The following is a 23,058-nucleotide window of genomic DNA, read 5'->3' on the forward strand; positions in this document are numbered from 1 at the left end:
TCCTTCCAAAGGTCTGCCTTTCACCCAAGTTAGAATTTCGGAGTCATAGTAGACTCGTCCTCTTTAATCCTCACATTTAGGTGGTTGCTGAATCCTGTGAAAATGCCGCGTTGCCCATTCTCCCGTCTCCTTGTCGCTCACCTGGTTCATCTCCTCTTTCTTGCTTGGTCTCCTTAGTGCCTCTGCCTCTAGTTTCTCTGTCTCACTATAGCCAGTGGGAGGAGAAACTCAGCGAGATCCTGTCTGGTCCCTGGTTGTCCCTGCAGCCTCATTCCTGAGAGCCATGCGTCCTCCCTTTGAGTGACACGGTCACGGTCACAGTTCCTCCCATGGCCATGTTTGCAGTCTCTGCCTGAGAAACCTTTCTCCCCCGTTGTCTGCTTGGCCAGCTCCATCCCCTCACCCCCGCCCAGACTGAGCTCACGTGTTGCCTCCACCTCCCCAGCTGACTTCAGTGTTTTACTTCTGGTTCTGTGGTCCCTGAGCACACTCTGCCATAGCCCGTTCTGCTTTTGATTGATGTGTTGAGTCTTCTCCCCTGACCCGACTGTGAGCAAGCGCCTTGTGGGTGCACAGTGGTTTTCATCTCGGTAGCCTGTTCCTAGCCCAGGGCTCACCACGTAGCCGTGAGTGCTCTCTGTATGCCTGTTGGTGAGCAAGGGAATGAATGTTACTGGGACAAGCCAGTGCCCCTCCCTCTCTCTCTCTCTCTCTCTCTCTTTTTTTTTTAAGATTTATTTATTTAAAGGCAGATTTACAGAGAGGCCAAGGCAGAGACAGAAATCTTCCATCCACTGGTTTACTCCCCAAATGGCTGCAACAAATGGCTGGAGCTGGGCTGATCCGAAGCCAGGAGCTTCTTCAGGTCTCCCACGCAGGAGCAGGGGCCCAAGCACTTGGGCTATCTTCTATTGCTTTCCCAGGCCACAGCAGAGAGCTGGATCAGAAGAGGAGCAGCCAGGACTCGAAACGGCGCCCATATGGGATGCTGGCACTGCAGGTGGCAGCTTTACCCGCTGTGCCACAGTGCCGGCTCTGCCAGTGTCTCTTGAGAGACCAGTGCCGTGCCAGCTGAGTGTTCCTAGCTGAGCCCTGTCTCCTCTCCTAGTGCGTCAGAACCCGCTGCACAGCAGTCCTGACCAGTGGGGCCTTTTCTTTTGTTTCTTACCACGATTAGAATTCTGAGACTTGGATCCTCTTGTTTATTTCAGGGCAGGTGACATTACAGAATTAAAAATTCTGGAGATACCAGGTCTTGGAGAGAGCCAGAATTCTGGAGACCTTCATCAGCCAGAATTAGGTCCCTCTGGTGTGGGGTACCAAGTGGGCATCAACCAGAACGGCACAGGCAAGCTGGTCAAGAAGCCGACCTCTTCCAGCAGTGCCCCCCAGACCATCCCCAGAAGGACAGACATGAGGAGCCAGGACGCCACTGTCTCGCCCCAGCAGCACTGCTCCAGGAGCTACGTGGACAGGCACGTGGAATCCCTGAGCCAGTCCAAGAGTTTCCGGCGCCGGCACAACTCCTGTAAGTAGGGCCGAGTTGCTCTTTCTCCTTAATGAGACGCTCCAGGGCTCTGCTCTCCCTGCTGCTCGCTGACAGGGCCTTTATTGTTCTGATGGAAAGGGAGCTGGCAGAGCCTCACAGAACACAGCGTGGTTCTCTCACTGCAGATGTTACGGGGAAGGAAATAAGCTGTTCAAGACAAGCGCGAGCTTCCCGGCCCTGCCCCCGCGTCACCTCCCTCCTCGGGAGCTGTCAGATGTGCCCAGAGTCCACCGAGACTCGGCCGTGGTGGGCCAGGTCTGAGCTGAAGTGCACGCGGGCTGTTGAGATTCTGGAGTGGATTGGCTGGGTCCTCAGAGGAGAGGAGGCGCCTGGCCCCACATCTCTGTGATCCCTTGTCTGACACACTGACAATTTAAAATGTCCTGGGCCAGGCATTTGGCCCATCACTGAAGACGCTGCTTGGGACATCTGCATCCCATGTCCCAGTGCTTGGGTGTGACTCCCAGCTCTGTTCCTGATTCAGCTTCCCACTGATTGCACCTTGGGAGGCAGCAGGTGATGTCTCAACTACTTGTGTCTTTACATTTATGTGGGAGACTTGGATTAAAAAAAATTGTTTGAAAGGCAGAGGGGGCCGGCATTGTGGCATAGTGGGTTAAACTGCTACTTGAAACTCCAGCATCCCATAAGGGTGGAGTTGGAGTCCTGGCTGCTCCACTTCTGACCCAGCTCCCTGCGAATGTGCTGGGAGGGAGTGGAGGACGGCCCGAGTGCTTTGGCCCCTCCACCATGTGAAGACCCAGATGAAGCACCTGGTTACTCATTTCAGCCTGGTTCAGCCCCAGTGGTTGTGGCCATTCGGGGAGTGAACCAGTGGATGGAAGGTTTCTGTCTCTCCTGCTTCTCTTCTGTAACTATGCCTTTCAAGTAAATAAAATAAATCCTTTTTTTTTTTTTTTTTTTTTTGACAGGTAGAGTTACAGACAGTGAGAGAGAGAGAGACAGAGAGAAAGGTCTTCCTTCCGTTGGTTCATCTGCCAAATGGCTGCTACAGCCAGAACTGCACTGATCCGAAGCCAGGAGCCAGGTGCTTCTTCCCGGTCTTCCATGCGCATGCAGGGCCCAAGCACTTGGGCCATCCTCCACTGTACTCCCAGGCCACAGCAGAGAGCTGGACTGGAAGAGGAGCAGCTGGGACTAGAACCGGCGCCCATATTGGATGTTGGCGCCACAAGCGGAGGATTAACCAAGTGAGCCACAGCGCTGGCCAATAAAATAAATCTTAAAAAAATGAAAGCCAGAGAGAGAGAGGGAGAGACCAGTCTTTTATTTTCTGGGTCACTCCCCAAATGGCCACAACAGCCAGGTCTGGGCCAGGATAATCCCAGAAGCCAAGAATTCCATCCAGGTCTTAACACATACCTGGAAGGGGCCCAAGCATGTGAGCCATCTGCTTCTGCCTTCCCAAGTACATTAGCAGGGAGCTGGAGCGGAAGCAGAACAACTGGTATTTGTACCAGCCCTCTGATAGGGGATGGTGGCATTACAAGCAGGAACATAGCAACACTGCCACAGTGCCACCCCCTGAGACCTGAGTTGAGTTCCTGTCTCTCACTTTTAGCCTGGCCCAGCCCAGGTTATTGTGAACATTTGGGGAATGAACCAGTAAATGGGTGATCTGTTTGTCTTTCTCTCTCTGCCTTTTAAATAAATAAATATTTTTTTTTAAAAAGAGACCAGTGGGGCTGGCGCTGTGGCATAGTAGGTAAAGCCAACGTCTGCAGGGCCAGCATCCCATATGGGCGCCTGTTCATGTCCCGGCTGCTCCACTTCTCATCCAGCTCTCTGCTGTGCCTGGGAAAGTAGTAAAAGACGGCCCAAGTCCTTGGGCCCCTGCACCTGCGAGGGAGACCCGGAAGAAGCTCCTGGCTCCTGGCTTCGGATTGACGCAGCTCCGGCCGTTGTGATCAATTGGGGAATGACCCAGCAGATGGAAGACCTCTCTCTCACTCTCTCTGCCTCTCCTGTCTTCATACAACTCTGCCTTTCAAGTAAATAAATAAATAAATATTAAAAAGGGGGAGGGGGAGGGTGACCAGCGTTGTGGCATAGCAGGTTAAGCCTCCACCTGCAGATCGGGCATCCCAGTTCGAGACCTGGCTGTTCCACTTCCCACCATCTCCCTGCTAATGTGCTTGGGAAAGCAGCGAAAGGTCACCTAAGTGCTTGGGCCCCTGCACCCATGTGGGACACCCAGAAGCAGCTCTGGACTCCTGGCTTCAGCCTGGCCCAGCCCCAGATGTTGCAGCTATCTGGGGAGTGAACCAGCAGATGGAAGATTGTTCTCCCTCCCCCTCCCCCTCCCCCCCTGCTCCCCTCTAATGCTGCCTTTCAAATAATTTTTTTTATAGAAGTAAGTTAATATTTCCTAACGTCCCATCCCTTTGGCACAGGAAGGAGAATGGGCACTGATGCCAAGCTCGAAGGTATAGGTGTGGGTGTGGGTGGGGCCCGCGTGCCTGCGTGGGGTGGGGGTGGCCCGCGCGCCGCCCTGCCGCCCCACCTTCTCCCGCAGGGCCTCGGGGGCCGTCCACTTGACCAGCAGCTTGCCCGTGTCCTGGGTGCTGGAGGCCTCCTTGGTGAGGCCGAAGTCGCTGACCTTGGCCATGTTGTCCTCGGACACCAGCACGTTGCGGGCGGCCAGGTCTCGGTGCACAAAGTTGTTGCCTTCCAGGTACTCCATGGCCTCGCACACGTCTCTGCGGGCAGCACGGGCGGGGCTCAGGGGCGCCGGGGCGGGCTGGGGTCCTGCTCCCCTGAGCCCCCCGCCCCCGGGGGCGGCCGCACTCACAGCGAGAACTTGAGGAGGCAGTCGCCGCCCAGCACCGAGCGGCCGCGCGACCGCAGGTAGTCCACCAGGCTCCCCTGCGGGGCAGCGGACACTCAGGACCCGGGGTCAGCCCCGCCCCCAGGACCACGCCCTGCACCTCCCACTGCTCGCTCATGGTCCCCACTCCGCGGAGGGGCACGGGGAGGCTGGGATGGGGCGGCCACTGGTCCCAGGTCAGGGTGTGTGTGGGGGGCCCACCTTGGCCATGTACTCGGTGACGATGTAGAGCCCGCCCTTCTCCTCCACGATCACGCCCAGAAGCTGCACCAGGTTACTGTGCCGCAGTTGCCTGCGGCGGAGGGGGCGTCAGAGTCCGCCCCGCCCCGCCCCCGCCCTGGCCGCCACCCCCGCCCGCCCGCCCGCCCGCGGGACTCACGTCATGACCGAGGCTTCAGCCAGGAAGGCCTGGGCCGTGGCGTCGCTCTTGATGCACTTCACGGCCACTTTGTTGCCCCGGTAATCGCCCAGCATCACGTCTGCGGAGAGCAGAGGCGCTGACGCCCTGGTCCCTGGTCCCCGGCCCCGCCCCCCGCCTCCGGCCCCGCCCCCAGCCCCTCCCCTCACCTCAGAACTCCCCCTTCCCGATGGTCTGCAACAGTTTCAGCTCTTTCATGTTGAGCGCCCAGCCACCTGCGGGGAGGGCGTGAGGGCTGGAGGCGGGCCTGTGGGTCCCGAGCCTCCGGGACGGCCACGGGCTGGGGGCACTTACTGCGGTAGAACTCGTCCTGGGCGGCCACCGTGCCCTCCATGACCTTTGGTTTGATGAGGCGCGTGCAGAGTCCATCGGCGTCCGAGGTGTAGTGCTGGGGAGGGCAGGCCAGGGCGCTCACGCAACGCCCAGCGCTCGCCACCAGAGGGCGCCAGAGGCCGGTCCCGCCCAGCCCGGCTTGGCTGTGATGGGGGAGGGCGCCCCATTTCTGACAAGCCCAGCCCCTGACACGTGGCCTGTTCCCCGGACCGCTCCACACCTGGCGGTTGCTACCATTCCGGGCCTGAACCCCGGCTGTGTCCGGACACCAAGCTCCAGCCAGGTGCGCTCAGCGACCCTCCCCTCCCTGGTCAGGCCACACCAGGCCAGGGAGTACGGGCAGGGCGGCTGCCCGCGGCTGTGGGGCTGCGTGGGCACTGCCCGGGCAGGTGCAGGAGCCTGGGCCGCCCCGAGGGCCGCCGCTCTGTGAGTGCCTGTGAGACCCCGGTCTCTGGGTCCGTCCGCCGGGCCCTGGACTGCTCACTACTCTGCACCTGTCTCCCCCGCCCCCACCGCGGCTGCCCCGCGGGGTCAGGCGTGAGAGCAGCAGGGCCCCTGGACTCCCGCGCCCACGGCCCAAGGCGGCCTGTGTGTGGGCGCCCGCCGGCCGGCTCACCTCCACCAGCTGCATGAGGTTCTCGAAGTACACCTCCTCGTCGATGCTGAGCTTGCTGGCGTGGTACATGATGCGGTAGTGCTCCACCTTGCCGTCGCAGCTCACGCACAGCGTGTAGTCCCCGGGGTAGTTGGTGCTCTCCCGCACCAGGAACAGGCCCGTCTCCGGCGGGTACAGGAGCCGCTCGGCCTGCTCCCGCGTGATCTTGCCGTGGAACCAGCTGGTGGGGGGAGGCCTGGGGGTCACGGTGGCCCGAGGGGGCGGAGCCCGGCGCCTCCTCCCTCCCAGGGTACTCACGGCATGAGGCTGAGCTTGGTGCCCGCCTTCACGCCCTCTCGCTTCTGGACGTAGTTGGCGGGGATGATGCCCTCACGGCCCACCTTGTTCTTGGCTTTGTACCAGTTGGGGTCCTGGGGAGAAGGCGGCCCACAGCCTCTCAGGCTCTGCCGGCCCCACGGGGGGGCTGAGACCCAGGGGCAGCCCGGGGCGGGGGGTCCCCGTCTACCTTGGTGACGGCCACGATGGTGAGCACGTCTCCTTTGCAGAAGGGTAGGTCCTGCTCGGCGGTGCCGTGGAAGCTGTACTTGGCGATGCACTCCGTGCCCGAGGGCCAGGCGGCCTGCAGGGGGGCGGCGGCCGGGACCCTCTCACCCACACGCCCTCCATCCAGGTCACAGCCTCTGCAAGCAGGGATGAGGTGCCCCTTCCGCCGCCCTAAGCCCTGACGGACAGCCCATGCGGGGCCCCTGCCTCCCGCTACCTGTATCGCCGACATGGTCTCAGGAGAGCTGGTGTCCCCGAGTCACAGCAAGGCCGGCCTGTCGCCTGGTACCATCAGAGCTGCGGGGAGAAGGGACGATGGAGCGGGGCCGTGCGCAGACGGCCCCCACCCAGCCCCTGAGACTTGGGCCCGTCCCTGCGTGCAGATGACACAGGCTGACGCTCCCACTCTGGGGACCTGGGGCCGGCTCTTCCCGCCCGGCCAGCAGCCGGGGAACCCGAGGATCAAGGGGGCTGCCGACCTTAGGCCGGCCTCTGTGGGGCAGCGGCAGTGGAGCCGCCGCCGGTCAGCACACCCGGCCCGCGCGGCTCCGAGGCAGGGAAGGAGCCGTGAAGCCCAGGTCATGCAGGCCCTCAGCCCACGCGGGTCTTTCACCGACACGCGTGCCCAGCCTCTGCCCCCGCAGACAGAGGTGGGTCTGCGCCGGGAGACAGCGTCCCCGAGATGGGCGGAGGGGCGCGGCCAGCAGCGGGGTAGGCACAGCAGGGAGACCATGCCGCAGCGAACACAGAGAAACCGGCCCTGAGGCAGGCGAGATGGAGGCCTCGCGGCGCCCAGGGATCGAGGCTCGGCCGGAGCCCTGCCCGCTGCTGCTGCTGGGACAGCCTCCCCCGTCACGTGGGACAGTGCTGATGCGAGCAGCCAGGGCTGGGGCCCCAGCAGGACAGCACACGGCCTTGGGAGCCAGCGGGAGCCCGGGACACGGCCACGTCCAGCCTCAGCCCCAGGGTCACGGACAGGCAGAGGGGAGCTTCCGACCCGGCTCCTCCTCCTAGGGCGCGTGGGGGCCAGTGACCCCCCCCCTTGTGAGTCCCAGGTCCTGCACCAGCAAGGGGGGCCGGGACCCCTGCCGCAGGCTGTGGAGTGGCGGGTGGATTAACCCTTCAGCGCCCGGCCACAGAAGGGCTCCCTTCCCCCGAGCACTCCTGGCCCCTCGGTCCCGAGGCCAGCCCGTCCACCCCAACCCCTCGACAGGGACAAGAAGGCCCGAGGAGGACGACTGAGCCCCCAGCACAGGAGGGCCCTGCACGGTACGGGAGAGCTGTGAGCTCCTCACTCCACCTTATACTGGGGCTCCCACTTGAACGGGGGTGGGGTGCAGCCAGAAGGCCCTTCTGAGCGGGGCCCTGCCAGCTCGCCCCTCCCCCACCCTTCCCCAAGTGCACCGCCACCGGGAAGCGTGCAGGCTGCAAGCTGCCAGTCACCCCCAGCTGTCAGTTTGCAAACACTGCTTCCGGCCCACAGCTGCCACCGCCGCCTCCCCACGGCCTGGATGATAATAACAGAAATAATGGCAGGCCCGGGTGCCGGGCGCGGGGTCTGTGCCAGGCCCGGTCCTTGGCACGTGCGGATCCGCGGCACCCTGCCGGCTGTGGCGGGGGCTGTCGTTACTCCCAGCTTACAGGAGAGGCCCGCGTGGCCCCGGCCCAGGCCACCCCTCCATCGCCGGCCGGTGATGACTCCGGAGACGGCAGGCTCTAGGAGGATGCCCAGAGGGGAAGCCCCTCCCCTGCCAGGTGGGAGGCTGCAGACCCAGGCCTCCTCCCTGGGCGCTGAGTTCTGTCACGTGACCTCCCGGGGCCCACCCCTTCCCCCCAACCTTGGGGTACAAGACTGCTCCCGGGAGGGCAGGTGGCCTGCACAGCTCCAGCTGCTGCCCAGGGTGCGGACAGCCAAAGGCAACAGGAGCCACTGAAGGACGACGGTGGCACACGGGCCCAGGCTTCACAGCAGGGAGACCGGCGGCCGCCTGCGCCAGGCAGCGGGGCTCAGCGGTAACAGCCAGGGGCCGAGCCGGGCCCCCGCTGTGTGGCACCGGCCGTGCACTGCTCCTTCTGTCCAACCCGCCCCAGCCAGGAAGCCACAGTCCGAGGGGACCACAAGCAACCGACTCCAGACTCCAACATCACTAAACGTTACCACCACCACCACCACCCCCCGCCCAAAGGTGGGAGCACGTTCTAGACTGTTCTAGGTTAAATCGGATACTAAAGAAATATGCAAACGAGGTTCAATGAGTGATCCTAAAGTGGATCCTTGATTGAGGGAAAACAGGACCACAGGGGGAGGGCACTGGTGTGGAATTACGGCCGGTGTCCAGAGCTGTGACGGTGGCACACGACGGATGGGTTAACAGTCACACTGCAGCGAAACAAAGCACCAGGAAAATACACACGCAGGGGCGGGCATTTGGCACAACAGCTGAGATGGGGCTGGCACTGTGGCATAGCGGGTAAAGCCACGCCCTGCAGGGCCAGCAGCCCGTGTGGGTGCCGGTTCGAGTCCTGGCTGCTCCGTTTTTGATCCAGCTCCTTGCTGATGGCCTGGGAAAGGAGTGGAAGATGGCCCACGTGGGAGACCCCAAAGAAGCTGCTGGCTCCTGACTTCGCCCTGGCTCAGCCCTGGCTGTTGCAGCCATTTGGGGGGAGTGAACCAACAGATGGAAGATCTCTTTCTCTCTCTACCTCTGTCAATCTGTAACTCTTTCAAAAAAAAAAAAAAAAAAAAAAAAAGAGAGAGAGACACGACCCTGCTTGGACACCTGCGTCCCTGCCTGAGAGCTGGGGTTTGAGTTCTGACTCACTTCTGACCCAGTTCCTGCTGAGGCACACGCAGCAGGTGACGGCCCAAGTGCTCGGGCTCCTGCCACCACGAGGGGAGATCCAGCTGGGGTTCTTGTGTCAGCCTGCTCGAACCCCAGTTGTTGGAGGAATCCGGGGACCCTGTGGATGGACGATCTCTCTCCCTCTTGCTTTTTTTTTTTTTTTTTGAACAGGCAGAGTTAGAGAGAGAGAGAAAGGTTTTCCTAACATTTGTTCACCCTCCAATGGCCGCCACGGCTGGCGCACTGCGCTGATCCGATGGCAGGAGCCAGGTGCTTCTCCTGGTCTCCCATGGGGTGCAGGGCCCAAGCACTTGGGCCATCCTCCACTGCCCTCCCTGGCCACAGCAGAGAGCTGGCCTGGAAGAGGGGCAACCGGGACAGAATCCGGCGCCCCAACCGGGACTAGAACCTGGTGTGCCGGCGCCGCAAGGCGGAGGATTAGCCTAGTGAGCCGCACGCCGGCCTCCCTCTTGCCTTTCAAGTAAAATGGAAATAAATAAACATGCACACCCTTCGCTGGATCCCACTAGCTGTAGATCAAATATATTCAAAATGTCGCACCCGTCCTGAACAGGCAGGCTTTTCTTCGCTGCACAACACGGCAGGGCGATGCTGCCCAGAGCACCCACAAGGCACCGGCAGACTCATCTCCGAGACGTGCAAGCAGCCGGAGGGCACGGGGAGGCCAGGTGCAAGCAGGGGGCCACTTCCCAGAAGGCCTCACCATCCGTGCCTCGCCAGGAGGCAGGGAGTCCTGGACAGTCACCACGGATCCCAGCAGGCCACTGCAGACACAGGCAGGCCGGCTCCTGCGATGCTAACGCCCTGGAGACCGGGAACCCTGCTTCCCACCTGACGAGGCAGACGAGGGCCCCGCCCACCTGCCTGGGCCCCTGCACCCACGAGGCAGACCTGGGTGGGGTTCCAGGCTCCCAGCTTCCGCCTGGCCTGGTTGTCGCCATTGTGGGCATCTGGAGAGCGAACTAGGGGATGGAAGATCTCTGTCTCTTTCTCTTTGTTGCGCTACCTTTCAAACACACAAATACAAATAAATAAATAAAAAGGCTAGATGCAGCTCATACGATGCTACTTCAAAGCAGCTGTGGAAAAAAACATTCAAGATAAGTTTATATTGGTGCAACCAAATCCTAAAAACCACAGTTTTTTTAATAAGCTTACTTTTATTTCCTTTTTCTATGAACTTTTTGAAGTCCTCTGCTGCTACCAGCTTTTTTTTTTTTTTAAAGATTTATTTATCCATTTGAAAGGCAGAGACAGAGAGAGGACTTCCATCCACTGGTTCACCTCCAAGATGGCCGCAACGGCCAGAGCTGCACCAATCTGAAACCAGGAGCCAGGAGCTTCTTCCGGGTCTCCCATGCGGGTGCAGGAGCCCAAGCACTTGGGCCACCTTCTACTGCTTTCCCAGGCCATAGCAGAGAGCTGGATGGGAAGTGGGGCGGCCGGGACTCAAACCTCTGCCCCTGTGGGGTGCTGGAGTGGCAGGTGGCCACCTCCCCCGCCGCGGGCCCCACCAGCCATGTCCGACACCGGGCTTGCTACAGGAAGTGGCAGCAGAGAGGGGTGAAGTTTAAGGGACATTTGCTTTTTAACTGCACTATTTCCTGTTTCGTCTTTTTTTAAACCACATGTATCCATTACCTCCCTCCAGTAGCAAACCAGCCACATTTTAAAAGCTGGCTCACGGGAGGCCTCCCTGGTTCCCCGGCTCAGCTGGGGCGCAGGGAGCTCATCACAGCTGCAGCCCCAGCGCCTGCAGACGCTGAACGAATGAATGAACAAACAGGGAGGCGGGCGGGCCGGCCGCGCCACACCAGGGTCCCGTAAGGGACAGGCTATATTTAACCCCACTGGGACAGCAGCTGCCTCCCCACCCCCACGCGGCTCAGGGACAGGGCCCTGGGATGTGGCGGGGTGAGCTCTTCACTGACTTCCTGCCCCAAACTCTGCTCCCAGCAGCCCTTGTGCCGGGGTCCCGGGAACAGGCTGGGCATTGTGCCCAGGCGCTGAGGTCAGTGGCCACAGCCCCAGGCAGGCCTTTCTCGGGAGCCCAGACCGCCGGGCAGGGGAGGACGAGGGAGGAATTGGGGCCAGGAACTCCCAGGCTGCCCTCTCCCTGCCCCCCTCACCCAAACGCCACTGCTTCAAGGGGCGTGGGAGCCTTTGCCAAGTGTTTACACCCAGCTAAAAATACCCACTAAAAGGGGAAGTGTACAGGGACCGGGGGACGCAGAGCCGCAGCCCCTAGAGACGCTATGGCAGCCACCGGACCCAGCTGGACTCTGGGGGGGGCGGGGTCAGCAACAGGAAGGGCCCAGCCTTCCCAGGCTCTGGGCAGTGCTAGGGAGCCGCCCCGTGCGCCCAGCATCACGCGTGGTGAGCCGGGAGGGCACCCAACAGAACCAGAGCGAGGACCCGGCCTCCCGCCTGTCGCCAGTCCGCTCAGTGCTGTGACAGACCGAGCAGAGAGCAGGGCAGCCCGGGGGACTTCCAGGAAGAAGGGGCGGGGGTGCCGGCGCCCCACAGAGGCGCTAGGCCTGGCTGCAAGTGTCCTGCAGCCCACGGGACAGCCACGACAGAATGAAGTGTGGGATCCCGGCACGCCCTGGGGAAGGGCAGCGCACCTGTGGCGGAGCCCAGCAGCCGGGCTGGTTGGGCGGCAGTGAGATGTCCTGCGCGGGTCACCTGACACCCCGGGCCGCACGCACGAGGCAGGCGGAGCAGCCGTGGAGTCCCGCGGACCCCAGCGGCCCAGGCCCAGGCATCTCAAGGTTGGGCAGCAGTGGAATCGCACACAGGACCCGTGGCGACGCCATCACCTCCCTGGGCGTCCGCAGGCAGGACGGGAAGACACCCGCTTCTGCTCCATCGCCCGCTGCCAACCCCACTCTGGGACCCTCGGCCTTCAGCACCCCTGGCCCCAGGGGAAAATGGCTGAAAAACGCTAAAAACCGGATTACAGCAGCGCGACGTCTTTTCCCCTGCCCTAGTGACTCAGTGGGACCGGAACCCTGTCTAGCGGTTTGGGCAGAGGCGGCCGATGGGGAGCCGCCTCCTCCCCCCCCCCGCCCCCCACCGCGGCAGCCGACTGGCCCAGAAAGGTTTCTAATTACCGCTCAGGAACCTAATTACCTACAGGCGCGGGCAACGGGGACTGTGGGCCTCCCAAGGGCCCTCACCCAAGCCTCGGCGGCCCCCACCCCAGCAGCACAGGCTGTGGCCTTTGCATCCTCATTTGCCTACATTTGCATAAAAGCCACTGGGCCCTGACCTCCCAAGACATTTTCCAAGTCCTGCAGCGTCCCTGGCCCTCACCCCGAAGTCTCCCAGCCACAGGAGACTGTGGCCCAGAGCCCCCAGATTCCTGGCCTCCTCATTTCAGAACTGGGACCGGCAGAGCTGGCGGCCTGGAGGTGGCGCAGTGCCGCTGGCGGGACAGGGGGGCTTAGCAACGCCCTCCCCCAGCAGCACAGGAACCAGGGCAGCTGCCCCCACCCGGCGCGGCCCCGGAGGGTCCCAGGAAACGCAGCGCAGGGAGCTGGGCTCCGCAGGCCTCTCCTCCCACGTTTCCTTGGGCAGCACAGGGGGTACCTGATGACCGGCAGGCACGGATGGGGGTCTGCCCCGGCCTCTGCTCCGAGAAGCACAGAGCCGCTGGCGCCCACTTCGGGCTCCGTGCAGACCCCCTGGCCTTGCACAGAGAGGCCTGGAGCTGGCCCAGGGCCACACAGCAACCAGAGGAGCGCCACACATGAAGCTCTGTTCCCACCCTGCTCCCTTATTTGCATGGGCCCCTCCCCTGCCAGGAAGTCCTCCAGGTTGCTCTGGCCCTCGTGGCTCCCCAGCTTCTGAGCCCCCACCAGCCCTGCCAGGAAGTTGGAACCACAAGCCCCCGCCCCGCCAAGTGACACCACTGGCCAGCGGGGGAGCTGGTCCCAACCTCCTGTGTCCCTGCAGCATGGACAGGCACAGGCGCCCGCGGCCGGGCAGATCCCGGGCTGCCAGGCAGGCAGCGTGGTGGGTCACAGCACACCCAGGTTTCCACCCCAGCAACCGACCGCAAGGCCAGCAGAGCGCAGGAGCGTGGGGGCGCGGCGGCCTCTCTTCTGCTCGCTCACAGACCCGGAAGGGGAGGGCGGCGGCGGGAAGCTGCGGTCGGAGGGGGTGCAGAGCTGTCCTCACTGCACCTCAAAACCAGGAAGAGAAACCGAGGTGGCCCAAGGGCAGGCTGTGCTGTGCTGGACAAACCCTGGGCCTCAGTTTCCCTGGGAGGGGGAAGTGGGCACCTCTCTGCCAATCTGCCTGATGGACGGGTACAGGCTACGCCCAGCGGGCGGTGCAAGCTGCCTGGTGCCCAATCGAGGCACACCCCCAATTGGTGGCACCCCCCTGAGCCTCAGGCCGGGCGGCCTCACCCCAGCCACGCAGGGAGCACACCGCTTCTCCTTCCCCAGCTCTTTATTTTTAGGTCTGAATTTGACTTTAATCATTAGTTAGCGGATTCTATTTCCAGCCCTTGGATGAAGGGACCGAGAGGGGAGGGAGGAGGGAGTGCTCCCTGCTGGGCGTGGGGGGCGGCCCTCTCCTCCACCCATCCTGTCCCCGATGAGGGCAGAGGGAACTGAGAAATACCCAGAGGGCTCGCGGCAGCCAGGCCAGCGTCTTGGGGTGGACCCCACCCTGTGACCTCACCGCAGCCCGAGCCGTGAGGCCGGAGGGCGGCAGCGATGCCCGCTTCCCTTGCACCAAGCCGGAAGCCAAAGCCTGGCAGCCAGGGTGCAGGTCCCGCACGCACCTGCCCGTGGGACCCTGCCTGGGTTAGCTCCCGTGCGGCTACGGGGTCTCGGGCCCAGGGAAGGCCAGGCAGAGGCTGGCCGCCGCCTCCCTCACCCGCACACTCAGGTGAGGCACACCTGTGGAGGAGGAGGAGGAGGCGGCCGCCCCCACAGTCGGCCCCTCGGCCTTGGGACAGGCTGGGAAGACCAGGCTGGCAGGGTGGGGCCGTGGAGGTGCCCGGATCCTTGTCTGAGCCTCAGGCTCAGGAGGCGTCTGTGTCCAAGGGAGGGCTGCGCTGGCCTCGCCCAAGCCAGGAGGCAGGAGGCCACTGGGCACTCAGCTCGGATGCTGCGAGGCCGGAAGGCTGATGGGTGGGGTCAGGCCGGACACCAACCAGCGGCCGTCTCCCCAGGGCCAGCCCCGGGCCTGGGCCAGCCAATCGCAGGGTGACGGGGAGGGGAAGGCAGGCGAGCTGGGCAGGGCACTGGCCAAAGTAGCCCAGACCCTCCGGCTGGAGGGGGCTCTCTGGGTAGGGACCCCCCCACCTCTGCCCATGACTGGGGCCCTCCCTGCACCCCCTCCTCGTGAGGGGTGAGGAGAGCAAACGGGCTGTGCCAGCATCCCCATTACATAAAGGACCCTGGCTCCGGGGGTCAGGGACCTGTCCATTGTCCATCCACTCTGGCCGACGTGGCGTGGCCGGGCCTGGCACCCGCGTCGCCCAGCTCCTCTCTTGGCTGTTCTTGGGACACACAGGGATGACCCCAGGGACAGAGGGGCGGCACCGCACAGGCCTGGCCCGAGGTGCCCGCGGCCCTCTGCAGCTTTCTGAGGCAAAGTTTCCCGGAGCGCGAGGCCCCCTGGGAAAACGCTCAAACGCAGCATCAGCAGTGGCCGGCGGACGAGGCCTGCGGCCCCCCAGGAAAGCTTGGGGGATTTCTGCTGTTTTCTAAGTCTTTCTGCTTGGCTTTGGTGCTGGTTGTTGCTTTCTAAGTTGGGAAAACTAGCACACCCGTAACTTTTGTACAGTGACCCCAGAACCGCCTCCGCGGACCCCACCTGACCCCCACTCGGGCCCAGGCGCCTGGGCCACTTCTGCCACGGCATAGACCCGTGGGGACGCCGCTCTGTGGCCTCTTCCCCAGACTCAACGCCTCTGCCCTTTGGGGACACGTGTCAGGGTTCCGAAAGTCCTCAAGAGGCATGGCACAGAGCTGCACCCGCCACCGGCCCCAGGCTCTGCCGGCTCCACTCCGGGGCGGGGGCACTGAACCGGGCCCCTCTCCCTCTCGGGCTCGGGGGCACCACGCGTGGCTCGGCCTCGGCGGAGGCAGGAGGCTCCTGGTGCAACGCAGAGGGAAGAGCGGCCACTTCTGAGAGCCAGGGCGGCCCCGAGGTCACCGAACAGAAACCACATCCCGAAGCCGTCCTCTCCACACAGGCGGGGGCCCTGGCCTGCCCCTCAAAACCCCCCAGGCCTCTCCAGGCAGGCTCCGGCTCCAGGACCTGGCCAGGTCTCCTCTGTGTGTGTCCCAGCAACTGGCAGAACCCTAAATCAAGGGCGGCCCCCCACACCCTCCCTCCTCTGCTGGGACCCCCAGGGCCTGGCCCCTCAGGTGTTCCCGCTCCCCCAGAGTTCCCATGCCAAGGCGCTGCCAACGGGGAGGGGGCTCTCAGGCTCCTGCACAGACAGAGCCGCTGGAGGCGTGGGGAGGCCTGGGTGGGGGCTGACCCCCCACCCCTCAGAACTCATCCCCTGCAGGGGGCACCCAGCCCCAAGCACCAGGGGGAAATCTCAGGGCTGGGCCGGAAGCCCCCTCTCGCCCTCCGCAGGGGAGCACGTGCTCACCCCACAAGGCCCCCTGGGGCTGGGCCTGCGTCCTTAGTGGGCGAGGGTGCACCCAGGGCTTCCCCCCACCAGCAGCAGCCCCGGCCTCTGAGCTGGGGGCAAGCACTGCCCGCCTCATCGTTCCACCAGAGGCCAGGGGCAGCTGTCCCCCTCTCTGCCCTGCTGAGCCTCAGGTCCCCGCAGGCCGACAAGGGAGCCCCAGTTAAGCTCCCAGGCTCTGGTGGCTGGACACACCCCTTCCTGACACCTGGCCCCGGCCCTGAGGAACCTGGGAGAATGGGCCGAGCCAGGTGGCAGGAGGTGGAGGCACGGCTATGGCCTGGTGTCACCTCCACCCAAGACCCAAGCCCTGCCCATGTCCCCACCCAAGGGTCAGAGATCTCTGAGAGTGACAGGTTCAGGCCCTGGACCTGGGTCTCCGGCAGAACTCAGGGGTCCACTGGGGCTTCCGGCCCGGACCAAGGCAGGGGTCAGGAGCAAGCAGGCCAGGGCACCTGCAAAGGCTCCGGCCCACACCGATGCTCTTCCCCTCCCGGGGGGGGGGCCTCCGACCCCCTACCCACCCAGAGCTCCACTGTCCGGAGCTGGGGGCCCGACAAGCCCTGTGGGGCTGCAGGCGGTCCCTCCCTCCCTCCCTCCCGGCCGGCTTCTGACAGTGGCTCCCGGGAGAATTCGAACCCGACAACGATGGGGCGCCCCAGGCGGTGGGGGGTGGGGAGTGGACGCGGCGGCGGCGGCGGCCACGGGAGCGGGACGGGCCACCCCCGCGCGCGCCCCCCGCCGCAGGCAGCCGGGCACTCACCTCTGGCGGGGCACTGCGGTCCGGGCGGCATCAGCGGCCTGCGGGACGCTCCGTGCGGCCGGCGGGCAGGGGCGGGGCGGGGGTCCCCGGGGGAGCGGCACAAAGAGCGGCGGCACGGCCCGGCGGAGGCAGGGGGCGGCCGCGCGGCCCGGGCCGGGCGCGAAGAAAGGCGGCGGCGGAAGGGGGCGCAAACAATGTGGCCCGCGCGGCCCGGCGGAGTTCCGCTTCCCCGCGCCGCCCCGAGGCTCGCCGGGCGGACGTCGCGCCGGCGGCCGGGGGGCCCGCCCCGCACGCTCGATCGGGGCCGGGGGCCGCGGGCTGCACGCCCCGCGGGCTCGGCGGCCGGGCGAGGGCTGGGCGGGCGGGACGGCGGCCGCGGACGCCCCGACGGCGGCGCGCGCGCGCGCGCTCGGACCCCGCCCGGCAGGACCCCGGGGCGGCGGCGCGCGCGCTGCGGCGGGCGGGCGGGGGGCGCGGGGGGCGCGGCGGCGGCGGCGGCCACCCTCGGCTCGCCCGTGCTCCGCGGGAGGAAGCTCGCAGGCCCCGGCGAGAGGAAGCGCGGCCCGGATCTCCGCCCGCCGCAGCGCGCCTGCGCGAGGGCCTGCCCGGCGCGGCGGGGCGCGGGCGGCGCCCCCTGTCGGGCGCCGGGGACACCGCGGGGGGTGTGTCCGCGCCGGGCCTCGCGGGGCTGGCCGTGCGAGGGTCCGTCCCAGCCGCACCCCCGCGCGCCGGCCCCGGGTCCGTGTACGGAGAGCGCGCCCTCGCCTCGCGCAGGGGGCGCTCCTTGGTGCGCGCAGGCTCCTCGGGCCCTGCCAGGGGGGCTCCTAGGAGGACCGCTCGGTCGCCGTCCGGGGGTTCTCGGAGGGTGGACGGCAGACTGACGGGCCCAGAGGCGCTCGCCAAGCGGGAGGTGATGGAAGGGTGGAGGTGGTGCGCCAGGTGCAGCGGTGGGAGCTGGGCTCCTGCAGCCACAGGGCTGGGAGAGTCCGGACAGCCTCCCCGGGACCCTCTTGGACTTCACGCTCAGCCTGTAGGTGACAGTGAGGGAGTAAGTGGTCAGTAGCTGAGTGACCCTGGGCCGGTGTCTGAACCTGTCTGTCTCTGCATTTGATAAAACGAGGGAAATAACAGCTTGTGCGTCTCTGGGGTTTGTGGAGAGGAAATGAGTTAATATGTCTAAATTGTTTTGCGTGCAGCCGCCGGCGCACGTGGTGGGCCCTCGGTTAAGTACGGGCTGTTATCATTCACCGCCGTGGAGGAGGGGCGGGGAGGGGGCCAGCCCGGAGCTGCAGGAGCTGGCAGTGGGCTCAGTCGTGGGCAGGCGGACCTGGAGTTTACGGGCACCTTCTGGGAACTGGCCCTGGAGCCAGGGTCTGATGTAGGGAGACAGGAGGATGGGCGTTCTCCCTGGTGGACCAGACTCATTGGCAAAGTCCCGAAGGACCAAAGGCACGAGGGGGCCATGGAGACTTTGGGGGCCCAGAGGAGGGAGAGGGAGCACCTATGATGCTGGGAGTTGGAGGCCACCGTGCCCCTGCCCCCCCCCCCCACCCTCGAGAGGAGTGGCAGGTTGGCCCTCTGACCCCTGGGAGGAGGCACCCAGAGATGGGTGCGGGGTGATGTTGAAAGAGTGTGGATTTGGGTTCAGCTCTCAGAGTTCAGCCTCCTGGGGCTGTGCGACCTTGGGCTAGTTACTTAAGGTCTCTGGGCCCAGTTTCCTCTTTTGTAAGATGAGGTGTGCACCTCCCTCCCGAGAGTAGAGGTGGTGCAGATTCAGCAAGATAAGAGCGGGTGGAGGGGCTGGCGGGGGTGGAGGGGCTGGCGCTGGCTTAGCTGCTTTCTCTCTCCTCTGAAGGCGAGATGGACCGATAACCGGGCTGGCGGATGGAGGGGGGGTGCCTCTGGGCCTGGGGGAGGCTGTCGCTCTGCAGAGGCTTCTGGAAGGAAGTGATTGACACGTCCCTCCCCCGGGGGCTGGGTCAGCTGGTGGAATGGGAAAGCAGCCCCTGGGGGGACGTGGGGAGTACGAATTCCCCGTCCAGTGTGGTCACCAGCCTGGGTGCCTTGGACCCCAAACACGCTTGACATTTCCACTGCGCTGGGGCCGGGGTTTGAACTTTGGAGCCAAACAAACCTGTGTTGGAATCCTGGCTCCACCTCTTCTCTGCAGAGTGAAATACATGTTGTAGCCTTCCTCACGCGCAGCCCCTAGGGGTACCGTCAGCAAAGTCTCCTCCGCCCCCCACCTGCCCCGTGCTGTGCTGTTTACAACAGCCCAGTCAGTGCCTCCCAGCCTCTCCCGGTCACTCACTCGGTGGACACTGCTCTGGGGATGCTGCGAGCAGGCAGGGTGGGCCACACCCCGGGAAGGGCCTGAGCTGAAGAGTGGGGGAGGTGGCTCTCGACACTGCTGTCCACACAGTGCCTCTCTGGCCTGGGAGGCTGCAGGTGCAGGGCTGGCCACTTGGGGCTGGAGCTGCCGGGAAGACAGGGCCAGGCTGGGGTGACACGCAACACCTCGTCCTAGGACAGTGTTGGAGACACCTGTGCAAGGTGGAGACGTCGGCCTGCCCAGGCTGGCCCACGTGTCCCCTGCGTGGTGGGGTGGGGGGCAGAGGGGAGCTGAGCGGCTGGAGCCTCCGCGGGGCGTGGGGCGTGGGCGGAGCTCTCCCGGCTTCCGGCTGCACTCAGGAGCCACAGCCCACGCAGAGCCGGGTTGGTGGCCAGAAGCCAGAGCACCGTGCAGCCAGGGTTCCCTCCCCTGCCTCCTCCCCTCCCCCGAGATGACAGTTTAGAGAAGCAGAGCGGGTGTGAAACTGCTCGACACTCGCATGGTCTGGGCAGTCCCCTGGGGCAGAAAACAGGAAGCCAAGATTAAAGGCAGATTTCCAGCAAAGTCCCCTCTGCTTCCTGCAGAGCAGGTGCTCAGCGGGCAGCCAGCTCCCCCTGCCCACACCTCTGGGCCCCGCCTCCTCGGCCTTGGCTTGGCCGGCACCGAGCCTCTGCCCAGGCTCTGGGGTCGCTGTGGAAGGAGCCGGCACTGGGACACCCAACCGTGGCACAGACAGGAAGCAGCGTCTGTGGGCCGGAGCAGACAGCGGGGGGGGGGGGGGGGGTCCCTGAGGCCAGGTGTGATCCTGCGCCCGCCCCAAGCTGTGGGGTGGAAGTGGTGGGGAAGGGGGCCCAGCGGGCGAAGCCACTGCCTGCACCGCGGGCATCCCACTGCGGGGCGCCCGGTCCAGTCCCTGCTGCTTTGCTGTGGGCCCTGCAGGCAGCCGGGGAGTGAACCAGAGGATGGAAGATCTCTCTCTCTCTGCCTTTCAAATAAATCAATAAATCTTTAAACACACACACACACGCACGCACACGCGCGCACACATCGGTATTCTTAAAAAAATAACTAAAGCGGCAGAAAGGCGACCTTCTCAACAGGCAGCAAGGAGCCCAGAACAGCCTGTGGACCGGGTCCCCAGGGAGGGGAGAGCAGCGGCCGCCCAGAGCCGGGGGCCACGTGCTGGCTGGCCAAACTGCTGTACCCACTGCCAGGGGCTCCCGTGACTTTCCCCTTCCTGACCCACCAGCGAGTGGGCTCTTGGGGTCGGTGCCAAGGCAGGCAGCACGCCTCCCAGGAGCCCTCCCCACTCCTCCCCCAGGCCTGGGCACCCAAGTCCCAAAGCTGTCTTTGGGGGGCAACGCACCTGTCTAAATGCAAGAGTGTTCCATTAAAAATAAAACATTTATTTATTTGAAAGGCAGAGTTACAGAGAGAGAGGGAGAGAGAGACAGAAGGAGAGGTCTTCCATCTGCTGGTTCTCTCCCCAGATGGCCACAATAGCCAGGGCTGGGCCAGGCCCAAGCCGGGAGCCAGGAGCTCCTTCCAGGTCTCCCATGTGGGTGCAGGGGCCCCATCGCTTGAGCCATCCTTTGCTGCTTTCCCAGGTGCGTTAGCAGGGAGCTGGATCAGAAGTGGAGCAGCTGGGACTCGAACCCGCACCCATACAGGATGCCTACGTTGCAGGTGTCACTCAGCCCTCCTCAGGCGGGGTGGGTCTGTCACGAGGATGACGCAGGCCCCTGGCTCTGGGGACAGGTCTTGCTTCGCCGTGGGCACAGCCTTTCCTCCTAGGCCTGCTGCTCCCGTGAGCTGCGGGAGACACTGGGGCTGGGGCTGGTGGGGGCTGCCGGCACCGCCGCCTGCTGTCACTCCTCGAGCACCCACAGTGTGCGGTGCGGTGCGCCCTTGCTGTCCCTGGATGGCTGTGGAGCCGGCACTGATGGCACGTGGTAGGCCAGAGCCTGCAGCGCTGGCACCAGGCACTTCCTAGGCAGGCAGTCTTGGCTTCCGGCACGGGGCTGGGGGGGACCTGGGACCTGGAGGACCCCGCCCCCTGCCATGGCACACGCCCCCTCCTCCTGGGTCCCTGTCTCCCCAGACAGTTCTGCCTGGGATGGGGCCAGGGCGGGGGATGCGGCACGGGTGCTCAGCCAGTTCCCAGGAGGGCCAGGCCGGGGCTGTGTGAGCGCCCAGCACAGAACCTGCAGGAGGTGCTGGTGAGGGGAGGAAGGCTCTGAGGCGGCCTACCTTTGATCGCAAGGCTGCAGGAGGGAGCGGGAGAGGTAGGGAGGCTGAGCAGTGTAGCAAAACCAACGAGACGCTTCCGCGTTCCTGAACGTGTGCAGAGGCTCGACTCAAACCCCATCCCAGCGGAGCCCAGGGCTCTGCTTACCGACGAACGAGCCGGCCAGCCTGGGGTGGGCGTCTGGCACAGCGGTTACGATGCCTGCCTCCCATATCCGGGTGCTTGGGTTCGAGTCCCAATTCTGCTTTCAGGTCCAGCTCCCTGCTGATGCAGACTCTGGGGGACAGCGGTGCTGGCCTGGGTAGCTGGGTCCCAGGCCCCCAGACTTTGGTTGGGCCCAGCCTGGGTTGTTGTAGGCATTTGGGGGCAGTAAACCAGAGGTGGGAGGATCTCTGTTGAGAAACAGTGTTTTTCTTATTATTACTTGTTGAATTCTGTGCTTGGTGGAGGGTGAAGCTTATGATTATAAAATAAACTGAAAGTATACCACTGGAAAAACTTGAGGGAGGAGGAGGAGGAGGAGGCGGGAGGGTGGGGTGGGAAGCATCTCTATGCTCCTAAATCTGTATCTATGAGATGGGGCTCCTGAGCCAGGCTGAAGCCAGGAGCCAGGAGCTTCCTCCAGGTCCCCCACATGGGTGCAGGGGCCCAAGCACCTGGGCCATCCCCCACTGCTTTCCCAGGCCACAGCAGAGAGCTGGATCGGAAGTGGAGCAGCCTGGACTCAAACCGGCTACACCATAACACCGGTCCCCTTAAATTTTTTAAAATTTTATTTAAAAGGCAGAGAGACAGGGAAAGAGAGCTCCAACTGGCCAGTTCACTCTGCAGATTCCTGCAGTAGTCGGGGCTGGGCCAGGCCAAAGCCAGGAGTCAGAAGGCCATCCTTGCACGTGTGTGTGGGTGGGGGGGGGTGGCAGGGACCCCAGTGCTTGAGCCGCCATCTGCTGCCTCCCGGGGTCTGTATTTGCATGAGGCTGGAGAAGTGGAAGAGGTGGGACTTAAGCCAGGCACCTCCCTTTCCCCTGCTCCACCCCGTGTGGGATGTGGCTTCCCCAGTAGCATCTTAACTGCTGTGCCACATGCCCAACTGTCTGCCTTTGAAATAGGTTAGTAAGTAAGTAACTAAGCCGCCACCCAACCCAGAAGCTGTGAGGTCTGGGCCCCTCCTCCTGCAGCCTCCCAGGGTCCCCTCTTCCCTGCGGCTCTGCCAGCTCACTGTGGACGCTGTGCCCTGGTCCCCAGCTCCAGCCCCGCTGCTGGTGGCCTGGTGGCCGCAGGAGCTTGCCCCAGGGCCTGGGCCTTTCGCAGGCAGCACCCGGCAGCTCAATGAACCCCTTTGTTTCAGACTCCGTAGCCTGTAGGGCTTGGGTTGAACCCGAGGAGGCCGGCTGAGGGTACCACTGAGCAGGGGCCCGGGGCAGCAAGGGGTGGGTTCTGAGCTGGGCGGCAGGGGGGAAGCAAACAGGACCGAGTAAGGGGTGGGCTGTGTGTGCAAGGCCCGGGGTCGGGGGGCAGAACCTGTCACCCCCACAGCTTCAGCAGCTGTGAATCGCAAATTACAAAGACCCCTCTCAGTCTGGGTGGAGAACTCACGGGCGGACCTCCAGGAAGCTGCCAGGACCCCTGCCCTCTGCTGTGCCCACCACGGCCCCTTCTGTGCCCGAGTCCTGGTCTGCAGCTTAAGTGTGGGCCCAGTGAATGGGCCCGTGAATTTTGGTTCTCCTTCTTCCTCTTCCTCCTTCTCCCCCTCCCCCCTCTCCCTCCCCCTCCCTCATCACCACCACCACCACCACCATCCTTCCCAGCGAAGTCCCCGTGTTTTCACAGCTGCTGGGGTGGGCTCCTGCCTTCACCCCTGCCCAGCCGTGAGACCAGAA

The 23,058-nt window shown here is 64.2% G+C and overlaps 3 protein-coding genes and 1 long non-coding RNA gene across 6 annotated transcripts in view; 2 read left to right on the forward strand and 2 right to left on the reverse strand.

The window, feature by feature from the left end:
* The window catches only part of LOC149123220 (enhancer of mRNA-decapping protein 3-like), a 19,364-nt gene extending 15,777 nt beyond the window's left edge, over positions 1 to 3,587 (forward strand). The window contains exons 3-4 of one of the 3 annotated variants that reach the window (XM_089310901.1): positions 1,212 to 1,528; positions 3,352 to 3,587. In XM_089310901.1, coding sequence (XP_089167027.1) covers positions 1,212 to 1,528; positions 3,352 to 3,569 — 535 coding nt within the window. In that variant the 3' untranslated portion in view covers positions 3,570 to 3,587. Of the gene's footprint in view, positions 1 to 1,211; positions 1,529 to 1,674; positions 2,138 to 2,481; positions 3,245 to 3,351 lie in introns of those variants that run through there. The other 2 variants (XM_089310900.1, XM_089310902.1) reach the window with 2 other exon arrangements.
* The window catches only part of LOC127482770 (tyrosine-protein kinase CSK), a 20,802-nt gene extending 3,929 nt beyond the window's left edge, over positions 1 to 16,873 (reverse strand). The window contains 11 exon segments of the mRNA XM_089310877.1: positions 4,074 to 4,269; positions 4,362 to 4,435; positions 4,599 to 4,689; positions 4,777 to 4,876; positions 4,965 to 5,030; positions 5,110 to 5,203; positions 5,765 to 5,984; positions 6,062 to 6,174; positions 6,270 to 6,383; positions 6,525 to 6,604; positions 16,599 to 16,873. Of these exon segments, the coding sequence (XP_089167003.1) occupies positions 4,074 to 4,269; positions 4,362 to 4,435; positions 4,599 to 4,689; positions 4,777 to 4,876; positions 4,965 to 5,030; positions 5,110 to 5,203; positions 5,765 to 5,984; positions 6,062 to 6,174; positions 6,270 to 6,383; positions 6,525 to 6,539 (1,083 nt within the window). The 5' untranslated portion in view covers positions 6,540 to 6,604; positions 16,599 to 16,873.
* On the forward strand, positions 6,611 to 9,930 carry LOC149123221 (uncharacterized). Its single transcript, XR_016218450.1, has 2 exons — positions 6,611 to 8,493; positions 9,725 to 9,930. It is a non-coding gene; the product is annotated as an uncharacterized LOC149123221 (long non-coding RNA).
* Positions 14,005 to 22,977, reverse strand: LOC149123222 (uncharacterized). Its single transcript, XM_089311025.1, has 4 exons — positions 22,960 to 22,977; positions 18,910 to 19,121; positions 16,599 to 17,626; positions 14,005 to 14,084 (listed from the first exon to the last, which is right to left on the reverse strand). Exons 1-4 carry the CDS (start codon positions 22,975 to 22,977, stop codon positions 14,005 to 14,007), a joined length of 1,338 nt encoding a protein of 445 aa, XP_089167151.1.
* Positions 22,978 to 23,058: the final 81 nt, after the last annotated feature.

This window comes from Oryctolagus cuniculus, chromosome 12, assembly GCF_051225735.1.
Source record: "Oryctolagus cuniculus isolate XC-2025 breed Fujian yellow rabbit chromosome 12, ASM5122573v1, whole genome shotgun sequence".
Lineage (NCBI taxonomy): Eukaryota > Metazoa > Chordata > Mammalia > Lagomorpha > Leporidae > Oryctolagus > Oryctolagus cuniculus.